The 12,473-nt window shown below is 43.2% G+C and overlaps 1 protein-coding gene across 1 annotated transcript in view; it reads right to left on the reverse strand.

Moving 5' to 3' along the window:
• The window catches only part of UGCG (UDP-glucose ceramide glucosyltransferase), a gene marked incomplete in the record, with an annotated part of 42,288 nt that extends 30,365 nt beyond the window's left edge, over nt 1-11,923 (reverse strand). The window contains 1 exon segment of the mRNA XM_015819210.1: nt 11,808-11,923. Coding sequence (XP_015674696.1) covers nt 11,808-11,905 — 98 coding nt within the window.
• Nucleotides 11,924-12,473: the final 550 nt, after the last annotated feature.

The following is a 12,473-nucleotide window of genomic DNA, read 5'->3' on the forward strand; positions in this document are numbered from 1 at the left end:
AAAATTGTCCCTATTTAAAATTCACCCTAGGTCAGTCCCGCTTGCTGAAAAAGCCATGTCTTGAGGGCGCGGCGGAAGGTTAGGAGATCCGGAATCGTCCGGATCTCGGGGGGTAGTTCGTTCCAGAGGGTGGGGGCACCCACAGAGAAGGCCCTCCCCCTGGGGGTCGCCAGCCGACATTGCTTGGCCGACGGCACCCAATATAGATTGGTTCTTCTTGCAGGCTAAGTTATACTTAGCAAACACTTTCAAATCCATCATTATCACTTGCAGATGTCTTTATTTCCTGCTATTTTTTATCCTCCAATTTTTCGCAACTGTATGTTACACTGAAAAAGCAATTGGTTTAACTATTCTGATCTTTGTTATCACGGAAATATCCTCAATCTTCATGAACTTGTTTGTGTTTATAATTGCCACTTTCTTAGGTGTGCCCTACCTTCACTTATTTGCCATCAACTGTATGGTCACTAACATACTGGTTGACATAATATGTGCCTTTTTAATACTAACATTAACACAGATTTTTTAGTTTCCTTTTCATTTAAACAATTTATATTTTACAAGTTTTCTTTATTTTCAGTTAATAAACGAACATCTTCATATCTCACAGGGTTTTAGTTTCATTTTAATTCTGGATGTGCCCTTTTCTTGTACTACTATTGTTATATTTCCTCTCTAAGTTTAAATAGATATAGGAAAAATATTCTGAAACATTCTCTTTCCGATTCTGAGCTATTGTATTTCTCTGATCTTGAAGTAGTGTAAGGGTCTGACAAGTATTGTAAAGGTTCATCAGAAGAAGAATAAGGTGTTTTGGCACAGCTATTATTCTTAATATACTTCACTTTCAGATAAACAAAAGCTTTGCTGCAAACATTAAAACAAAGATAAACTTTCTTTTTAAATTTCTGTTCTCTCCATAATCTATTGATCTGACCTTGTGTCCCTTTTTCTAAACTTGCCTGTTTTTCTGGCATTTTCTTTCCTCATATATGGCTTTATTCTTGGTAAGATCTTAAAGTTACACATTATTTGCATGATAAATTAATGCAGTGGTTCAATAATTTGCTTATTCTCTTGCCTCCCCTCCCCTCCTTTTTCTCTAGGTCTTACTGCCTTGTTCCATATGTATTTCCTATTAGATAAACCCACATGTTCCTAGTGAATGAGTTCATGGCATTTTATAACACAAAAATAAACATTAACCAACAATGTCAGTTCAAACATCATCAATAAAAGAGTAAAAAAAACATTTCTAATCTTATTTGATTATATGGGGATGTTAGCACAAAGAAACTCTTTTCTTCCAGTTTTAAACAGTTCAGGTGAATAGTTCATGTATGCTGGATGCTTCCATATTTGATAACTGGTTTATTGTCTCATACATCTCTTCCTAGTGGAGTTGGTTCCTGAATATAGCCTCTCTATAAATGTTTCTATCACTCTACATTCTTGTTTGTAAAGAGTTTCAGTATTGTATTTCCATGTATTTTAATCTTATTTAGTATAACCCTACTTTTCTATGATTACTTCTGATTATTTTTGCCCTAGCTATACACTTTCTTGTGATTTCTTTACAAAAATCTCATTTATTTTTTATTTGTTTTTTTCCTTTATTTGCTGATATTCCTGATTGAACTATTTTTCACTGTTCTTTATTGCCTGATGTTGGAAGTTGGACGGTTAGGCAGTTAGGCAGTTCATTAAACAAAAGTAAACAATACAGGCTGAAATATAATCATTACAGTCAGTTGGGGAATATTTCTCAAGACTTTCATCTTTAATCTTTCCTTGGTTATTGTGATAGATTTTTCTGAAAATCACTTGAATATTTTCCTCTTTGAAATTTTGAATTTTTTTTCTGATTTTGTTTTTGCAGAATGTTTTCTCTTCCTATAGCTGCTTTATTTGCCTAAGTATAATGTACAGAATTGATCCTCGTTGCTGTTTTTTATTCTGAACCACAATCACAATTGAGCTAATAATTTCTAAGCACAATGGTTGTTTTGCCCATTTTATGATCTTTCTTGCCACAGTTGTTAAATGAATAACTGTAGTTGTTAAGCTAGTAACGTGGTTGTTAAGTGAATTTGGCTTCCCCATTGACTTCGCTTGTCGGAAGGTGGCAAAAAGTGACCACATGACCGTGGGACACTGCAACCATCATAAATATATGCCAGTTGCCTAGCATCTGAGTTTTGGTTATGTGACCATGGGGCTGCTGTAACAGTCTTACATGTGAAAACCATCATAAGTCACTTTTTTCAATGCCATTGAAACTTTGAAGTGTCACTAAATAAATGGCTTTAAGTTGAGAATTATCTTTATGTCCTTCAAATCTTGCTAGCATACCTGCGTTCTGAAATTTTTAAAGTTTAACCTGTATATTTAGCATCAAATTTATTTATTTATTTATTTATTTATTTATTTAAACTTTTACTGTATATATCCATGCATCTTATATCAAACTCTGGGTAGCTTCAAAACAACAATTAAAACAATTTTTATAAGAAAACAAAATACATAAAAATATTAAACCAGTGGTTCTCAACCTTTTTAATGCCGTGACCCCAACCGGTCGTAAGTCGAGGACTAAACCAGTCGTAAGTCGAGGACTACCCAACCGGTCGTAAGTCGAGGACTTTCCCTGCCCGGGAGCGCCGTGCATGCGTGGTTCCGCCCCCTGCGCCGGCTGAGGCGTAGCTGGCAAGCAGCAGAGACGGAGCAGGCCGACCACCAGCTGGCCCAGCCCAAGGGAGGTAAGGCACCCGCCAGAAAAGGGGAAAAAATGGCAGGAGAAAAAATGGCAGACAAAAAAAATGGTGGACAGCCTTGCTTGGCGACCCCCGTGAAATGATCGATCGACCCCAAATGGGGTCCCGACCCACAGGTTGAGAACCACTGTATTAAACCATAAAAGACATGAAAACAGAGGTAAACGTCTAGCGTACAGTTCCTCAAAATCCTCTCTCTCCCCTCACCCTATCCTAGAACTTGGGGGGAAACCCAAGTTTTCATTGCTTTTCAGAAGGCTAGATGGGTAGAGGCCTGCTGAACTTCAGGGAGAGGTTCCATAGGGTAGTAGGGGTTGCTACAGAAAAAGTATGCTTCCTTGCTCCCATAAGATGGCAGTGTTTAAGAGAAGGAACTAGGAGTGTGCCCACCCTATTTGGGTGGATGAGTAGATATCCCTTAGGGCAGTGATGGCGAACCTTTTAGAGACCGAGTGCCCAAAACCCACCCTGCCCACTCTGCCCCTGCTCCATCCCCCTGCCCTGCTCCCACTACGCCCGTTCCATCTGCCCGCAGGACCACCCACCGCCTCCACAGCCCACTGTAGCAGATCGCCCAGGTGGCCCAGCAGCGTCATGGCAGCCATCCCCTCCGCCCACAGCATCATCTATGCGCGACGGGGCATGAGGGTGGAGTCTTGTCCCTGCTGCCATGTGCTTGGGTGCGCTGCTCCATGCAGGCCGTGCCCGGGGCGACTCTCAGCCGGAGGGGCTGCTGGTGAGGAGGGGGCCATGGGGAGAGGCAGGGCTGGGGCAATGGCATGCGTGCCCACAGAGAGGGCTCTGAGTGCCGCCTCTGGCACGCGTGCCATAGGTTCGCCACCACTGCCTTAGGGAGAGGTGATCCTGTAGATAACCTGGCCAATGATCATTGATCTGTTTCACAACTTTCAACTGAAAGTCCTCTGGCTGACTGGATTTCATTTCTTCATTTTCTATCACTATGCAGACAATTTGATTTTATTGTTATCCATGCAGGGATGCCATTATGCAGACTCTAAAATTATGTTGTTTGAAGCTGATGTTCTATTAATCTGCTACTGTGTTGTTTTGTTCATCTAATTTTTGTATAATTCCAGTTTCTTTATTTCTTCAACTTTTTAATCCTGTTACTACTGTTCCACTACAACTTTTGTAGATGCCTCATTTAGCACTTTTGCAGTTTGTCGTAATTCCTTAACATTTTCTTCTTCGTGTATGCAATAGATCTATACACTGGTGTTATACAAATATTGCACAAGTATATGAATGGATCTACTACAAACACAAAAGATCTATAGAGACACTAATTCTAATAAATACAATTCTATTTGGTTAAAGCTAAGCACATAATTAGCACCTTTCTTTTTGAGTATCATTACTATTCTATTCCCATCAGCTTGTCCAATGTTGTAAAGCAATTTATTCTGATTCCTCAAAAGTGATTTTAATATTTCAGTTTCAGTTCACAGTTGCAGTTCCTACAAATAAATTCCAGCCATTTCATCTGGTCCTAATAAGATTTTTCTTCAGGTAACCAAATATTCAGTCTCCAAGTTCTTGATCCTTTTGTTGCTGAAATTGTAAGAAGCTTAAAATAGAGTCTTCTTAACAAAGTCCTATTTACAGCAAATCTATACAGGAGTTTATATGGAACTATAAGCTGATGGGAATTACTGTGCCTCCCCTTCAGTTTCTGCAACACAATCAGAAGATGTGTTAAATTCAGTTTAGATAGTTGGTAGCTCTTTTATCTCTATTTCTGTCTCTTATTTATTCAAGATTAGAAAAGGTTTATGATCTCTATGTCTTCTGATTTCTTAATAATTGTAAGAAAACTTTAATTGGAAATTTTAACACATCACAATAAAAGGAATGGCACTATTTTTACTGTCATCCCTTCCTAACTCACTTTGCCGTTTTAGGGTGTATTATACAATTTTCATGCTATTCTAAGAAAATTGTATTCTTTTATCTTCATCTCTTAGACTTAGTAGGGGAAGGAAAGTGGGAATGCAGATACTGGATGACTCATTTAGCTAACTGGACATTTCTTATTAGTCTGTACTAGATCTGACAAGACATTGATCTCCTTGTGATATCTGGCATCTCAATGTTAATCTTGATAATCAGTTTATACATATATACACACATACATATATTCATACATACATACAGTCTCCCACTTTTATTATTTTTACAAATAACTCAAGGTGGTGAACATATCCAACATACTGTCTTCTTCCTAGTTTCCTCACAATGGCAACCCTGCGAGGTGAGTTAGGATGAGAATGAGTGACTGGCCCAAAGTCACCCAGCTGGATTTCATGGCTAAGGCAGGACTAGAATTCACCGTCTCCTGGTTTCTAACTTGGTGTCTTAACCACTAAACCAAATTGACTATATGGCAAAAATTTGAAAATCCTAATGCCTAGACACAATATTTCCTCCTTAATCAATACATACATATTCAGTATAAGAATATGTATCCAGGTAGTCCTTGACTTATGACCACAATTGAGCTCAAAATTTCCATTGCTAACAAGGCAGTTGTTAAGTGAGATTTGCCCCATTTTACAGCCTTTTTGCCATAGTGGTTAAGCAAAGTACTATAGTTTTTAAGTGAATCATGCAGTCATTAAACAAATTTGGCTTTCCCCATTGAGTTTGCTTTTTGGGAAAGGTTACAAATGGTGATCACCCTGGGACAATGCAACTGTCACAAATACAAGCCAGTTGCCAAGCGTAAAAATTCTGATCACGAGATCATGGGGGTGCTGTAACAGTCATAAATGTATAAACCAGTCATGTTACTTTTTCCAGTGCTGTTGTAACATCAAATGGTCACTAAACAAATGTTTGTAAAATGAGGACTATCTGTATATGAATGATCAGGAAAATTAGCAGTCCATGTTTACCTTCTATACCTAGAGCCTGTTGGAAGAGTAAGTTCATAATTGCTAAGTGAAATACAAACAAGGTGGAAGTTCCCCATGCCCCAGGTATTAATATATGGAGACCACCATTGGGAATGCATGTCCCTGGACTCCATTTTCTAACTGGGGGGAGGAGGAGATTCTCACTAGCCCTTTTTAAGATGATTGTACAGGGCAGATTATTTCTGTTTGGGAGAAACAATCATATGAGTATATAGGTGCCAAATTTTATAGGGCTTTGAAGATTAAAGCCAGCACTTCAAATTGGGCATCAAAGCCTATATCCAATGCAATCTCCATGTCAATTCTTCCATATATGTCTTAGAGTTAGAGCAGTGATGGAGAATCTTTTAGAGACCAAGTGCCCAAACCACAACCCAAACCCAATTATTTATCACAAAGTGGGCCACTGGGTGGATGTGGCCAGCTCAACGCCACTCACATCAGCGGCACCTGTGTGGGCCTGGGGCAGATCCAAGGGTCTCTGGCGGAGGGGGGTGGGACCAGGGTGAGCGCCAGGGCATGGGCCACTGGAGGAGCCTCACCGTCCCTCTCAGGCCGTGCAGGGGGGCCCCTGGACAGTGACATGGACTGCCTGGAGTCCTGGGCAGTGGAGGTCAAGCGCCCAGCCCGGCCCTTGAGCTCCTACGTCACCGGGACCCCACAGCCCTGCCTAGCCTAGCCGCACTTCCCCAATCTCCTTCCTTCTTTCCTTCCTTCCTTTCTTCCCTCCTTTCTTCCTCCCTCCCCTCCTTCCCTGCCTCCCTTTTTCATTCCCATCTCCTTCCTTCCCTCCCTCCCTCTCTCTGTGCCCACGAAGGGACAAGGGGGGGGAGAGGTTGGCAGTCCAAACCGGGAATAAACAACATTGCAACTGCTTTAGAAAAAAGGTTGTAGTTTATTGAAGAGCCAGACAGAGAGATGGGTCTGGGGAAAACCTGACGACATGTAGCAGGGAGTGGGTTTTTATACCTTCTGAGGCTCTTGAGGTTGTTTCCTGTTCCTGTTTAAAGATTTGTATTTCCTGCATCATGTACTTTGATCTGAGCCTGAGTGTGCCCTTCTGGTATTCTGATGGTGATGGGTTAATCCTATAATGTCCCAGAGGTGATATCCTGCTTCCCTGTGGATGACTGTTGGAATTTTTGGTGTGAGGGATTGTTGATTCTAGGGATCTTTCTTTTTCATCCCAGCTTCCTGACTCCAATCTTTCTGACAAGATTATCACATCTTCATAGAGATGCTGGCTACATTTCCGCAACATTCTTAATTGCAGCTTATTGACTTAATGTTACTTTTTGGGTTCAGAGGAAGCCCTGGACTAGTTTTTTTAAACCCACTGGGCACACCCATCTTCCAGGATTAGTTTATTAGTTCTGTGTCGTAAAAAATGTACAAAATTGGGTTAACTTACTAAACTTTCAGCGAGCATGTCATGCCAACAGAGCACACCATCATGCTCTGCTATGGACTACAAAATACTTCGGCTGTCATGCCGCAGTTCTCTAGCGACACATCCAATGTCACAGTGGCAGCCAAAGCAACAAAAACGGGCATGTTAAAACACCCACCTGCCTCGTGCCTTCGTCTCTACGGCTGTTGATAACCGCTCCACGCATGCATCGGTGGCCTACCGCTTCCATGTCCAGGATGACGAAACTCTCCCACATGGGCAGTGCCTCTCCTGAAGGGAGCCCACGTGCGCCTTCACACACGGTCTGGCGACGTGGAATTTCGAGCATTCAGAGAGAAACTCGAGAAGAAGAGCACGCGCATACTCCCCCATCCTGCTGGGGCTTTTCCAGCCCCGCCCTCTGCTCTCAAGGCGCCAAACACCCTGCTTCCGTTGAGACTATGGCAGGGGGCAGGACCAACAGACATGGAAATGGTAGGCTGGCCAATGCGTGCATGTCTGTGTGGAGCAGTTATCAACAGCATCAGCAACAACAGCATCTCCGTGCAGTGAGAGGGGCACATGCAGTTTCGGCAGTGTCAATGGGGGCAGGTGAGCAGCTGCTTCCTGGAAGATGGGGACCAGAGTAAGCTGCAGCAGACAGGGGATAGCCCAGTGATGGCGAACCTTTTAAAGACCAAGTGTGCTGGGGTGACGGCATGTGTGCCCACAGAGAGGGCTCTGCATGCCGCCTCTGGCATGTGTGCCATAGGTTCGCCACCACTGCTATACATTATCATTACAAAGTGAGATAGCATTTTATTTACTACAGTCACCAATAGCCAAGCCAAACGTGATACATTTAAGTAACTATTAAAACACCTGATACACAGTATTAGTGTCTGAGATACATACTAAGAGGGAGCAATAGTTTCCTGGAGTTGTAGTCCAGAACTGTTTTGTCATTCACTACTTTATGGGACAGTAAAGAAAGATGCAAGAAATAAATTACATTAGAAATACATAAACAGTTGCATTTACAAATCTCCATTTCATCAACAGTAATTGCCCTACACTTCTCTTGAATATTGCTGTATAAATAAAACCTTTAACAGAACCCTACTGGGGAACACTCTTTCCCAAAGCTATCTTCTTTTCAAAGAAAGTACCTTTGGCTGTTTTGCTTTATATAACGAAAAAGATACAGAGATCTATATATCTCCCCTATTGTGCGGGAGCTGTTCAGGGACTACTGAATAGAAACAGAGCCTGAATGCTAAAAATTAAACAAGACCATTCATTCACCCTCAAGCTGCTCCAGTGTAACGCCTGCTTTTTATTTTAAACAGGCTACAGGAATACCGAAAGAAAATCCTCTTCTTACAATTATCTACACCTAACAATAATCAGTTAAATCAGTTTGGGGATCAGTGATAATCTACTGAGGAAGGTGTGTGCTGTGATCTTTGTTGCTCTCTGCCCTCCAAATGCACTGGGCTTTGCTAATCAGTATGCATGCAAAGATGGGATGTATGTAATGGATGTAGGAGTGTAGCCACTTTGACTCAGGGTGTGTGAATAAATGCCCTAACACTAAATACCTTTGCAGCTATCTTGCCTTACCACAGATTTCTTTTAATCATGTCCTTCAACTAAGCCAGTATGAATATTTTTTATTACATTACTTCCCAGTAGAGAAGAACTGTACATTTATTTCAAACTAGATACGCTATGTTTGAATTTTAAAATAGATGATAGTGATGGTTAAATTGGGTTGAAAGGCTAGAACTAAGGTGCTTGTAATATATTATTCTATCTAAAGAGAAATCAATCTGTTCCATGCATTACTTTTCTTTTTATAAAATCAAAAGACTTCAAATGGCTGACAGTTATGAAATACAGGATCAGATAAATTATGCAAGAGTATATATCTCTTTTAACTCAAAATACTATTTCCTAATAGACTCATTATATACATTTGTAAAAATGTTTTCAAATCATGTTTTAAAAATCAACATCTTAATTCTTTATGCAATATATACTTATTTCAGCCAACTGGCCTATATAAGAATGATCTTATTCTTTATACAGTAGATAAGCCTCTAGCTGTTAAGGGAGAGACGTAGAGGTTACTATGCTACATAGTATATTAAAGCTATTTGTGCTATATACTAGTTACATTTTTTGTTCTGCTCTGTAGGTATTACAATATGTATTGTCTCCTGAAATAATGTATATAAATTTCTTCCTCACAGACTTAAAACAAATCTAGTCAAAGTGGTTGCACCACTGTTTAACTAATAAACCCTATAATAATCTCCATGTTATAGAACCCTGATTGAAATTCAGCCATATACAGATTTAATGTTCTTAATTTTCTGCATTGCAGAAATGGTTCCTCCTATAGTGCTAATACTACCTCTTCCTTGTGCTAAGTTGCTACAGACAAAGACATAGAATTCAGTGGAAATCTCAAACATCACATTGTGCTTGAAGGACGACAAACAATACAGCCACCAATACAATGGATAATTTAATTTTCCACATCAATATTCAAATTGCTATTTATATATCAGCTAATAATCATCTTCTAAATATGATTAATGATGTTAGATCTCTTTTAGCTAATCCTCTTTCTTTTCATAGAAGTTTTCAGTATTCAAGAGATTAGTAGTTTTTCATACTACAAAAATGTGGTATATAGTTGGAGAAATTAGACATAAGTATCCCAGTCAAGTTATAAAAGCCATTTAACTTATTTAAAGGAGAAGAGCCAAGAATTCCTTCAAAAGTCTAATTTCAAATTCATTATTGTTTTAAAAGTTAAAATATTATCAATGTTTGAAACACACAGCCATAGAAAAATCAGTTCTAAGGCCCCAAAGAAATCATTGCATTTATTTCTAAACATTTTGCATAAGCCTGAAGGCTATTCATTATAACTAATAACTGGCAAGAGAAATTAGGATTTTTACAAGAGGTCAAACTGTGTCATTATAAGTTTCCCGTGTCATCTTCTTCTACACATTCCAAATATCCCAACTGCCAACTATTAATAGCTAACAAATTTCTATGCACTTATTCCATAATTTAAGAATATTTCAAGAAGCATTTTATTCATCTGCCCATTACAACACAGCTACTGCAGCAATCTGACAAACTGAAATAGATATTAAGTAAGACATCTTACATTAATCATGCATTAATATATCGCTTGCATAATGAAACCTGTCTCCCCTTCAATGATCCTTAAAATCAACTTAAACCCATTCAGGATTTATATATATATATATATATAAAATGTTATAGCCTCCTGATAATTGAACCAGAAGGAACACCCAATTCCAGAATTTCAACACCTCACGTTGGGAGATACAAACATTGTCTGCCAAGTATTTGGGGAGGGGGAGGAAGCATCAAGTATGGCATCGAGGAGGAGGAGGAGGAGGAGAACAAAAAATCACAACAGAAAGGTAACTGCAGGAAATAAAAACGCCACCACTTCGTTACACCAGATCTACGGCTGAATCCTGGCGGTATGTATTAGAGCAGTGGTTCTCAACCTTTTTAATGCCGCGACCCCAACCGGTTGTAAGTCGAGGACTAAACCGGTCGTACGTCGAGGACTAAACCGGTCGTAAGTCGAGGACTAAACCGGTCGTATGTTGAGGACTACCCAACCGGTCATAAGTCGAGGACTTTCCCTGCCCGGGAGCGCCGCGCATGCGTGGTTCCGCCCCCTGCGCCGGCCGAGGCGTAGCTGGCAAGCGACAGAGATGGAGCAGGCCGACCACCAGCTGGCCCAGCCCAAGGGAGGTAAGGCACCCGCCGGAAAAGGGGAAAAAAAATGGCGGACAAAAAAATGGTGGACAGCCTTGCTTGGCGACCCCCATGAAATGGTCGATCGACCCCAAATGGGGTCCCGACCCACAGGTTCAGAACCACTGTATTAGAGACTACTCCTGTAATGCTTCCTCCTCAAGGATCCGCTGACTTACAGCAGGTAGAGACACAAGGCAGCCCCCCTAAAGCTTATTTAGGGCCGATTTAAAAGCACCCCTCCCTTACAAGACAAGAAGGCAGAGGGGTACAGGGAGGATTCGCCTCGTTAGCCGCAGTGACAAATCTATACAGTTACGGCTTGGCTCTCGTCTAATTTCTCCAAGCAAAGGTCGGACGAGTCAAGTCCCCAAAGGGCAGGAGGGAGCTCCAAGGCTTTTTAGCCCACCGGCGGGATTGGAAGTCATCAGCTGGGGATGACGAGAATCGCCGGAGAGCGCCCCAATTGGGGGGGGGTGTGTATGTGTGTGTGTGAGAGGGCAGGCGGAGAAAAGGGGGGGGGCCGGGAGAGAAAGCTGTGAAGGCGTCCATGGCGGGGAGGTGGGTGCGGCATGGACGAGCGGGGGTGGTTTCTTTTCCCCCCCCCCACCCAGGGCTGCAGCCTGAGCAAGACAGGTGCGTCGCCTCTCAGCCCGGGACCAACCCCCCTCCCCTCCCTCCGGGGGACAAAGCGCGGAGGCGCCGGCTAGGAGAGAAGCAGCGCAATGGGGGCGGGGGCGGGTAGCCAATGACCCCCCCCCGCTCCAGTTGCCGCGCCCGCCCGCCCGCGCGCGCGCGTGTGCGTGTATGCGTGTGTGTGTGGGGGGGAATTCGGAGAGGGGAGGGGCGAGGGGCAGTAGCCGGCAGCGGAGAGGCCTCACTTACGTGTAGATGATGGACATGAAGTGCATGAGCCACAGGACCACGAAGAGGATAAGCCCGAAGACGGCGAGTCCTTCCAGGGCCAGATCCAGCATCGCCATCTCCGCCCGGCCACAGGGCAACAGAGGGGCGGGAGGGGAGGGGAGGGGGGGTGAGAGAGCTTTGACGAGCCGAAGCGGCGGCGGCGACGGCTGCGGAGGCTAGATAGGAAGGCTCCGCCCCCCTCGCTGGCTGCCCTCACGTTCCCCCTCAGACGCGGCTGTCTTCCTTTTCTAGCCTTCCTTCGCTTCCACGAGCCCCCTCTCGCCCCGCCCCTCCTCCGGTCTTTCTCCCGGCTGCCCTTCCACCCGGCAGACGGCGGCGGCGGCTGCTGCTGACAGGCTGCCTCGCGCTCTGCCGGCCCCCGCCGCGGCGTTCCTCCTCCTTCTCCGCCACCGTCGCTGGCAGCCGCTCGTTCCCGTTCTCCTCTCCCTCTCACACACTCATAAACCAAACGGCCTGGGCTCGCGCGGAGGAGCTGGTCAAGCCCCGCCCTGTCATTGTCATCCTCTAAAACCACACCCCCTCCACTCTCTCTCTCTCTCCCTCTCTACTAGCGCGGTCCCGTTAAATCCGCCGCGAGGGTGGTGCTAGACGGAAAATGGTGGGGGGGTGTGTGTGTGTGGTAAA

This window comes from Protobothrops mucrosquamatus, unplaced genomic scaffold (genome assembly GCF_001527695.2).
Source record: "Protobothrops mucrosquamatus isolate PMUCROS unplaced genomic scaffold, P.Mucros_1.0 scaffold874, whole genome shotgun sequence".
Lineage (NCBI taxonomy): Eukaryota > Metazoa > Chordata > Lepidosauria > Squamata > Viperidae > Protobothrops > Protobothrops mucrosquamatus.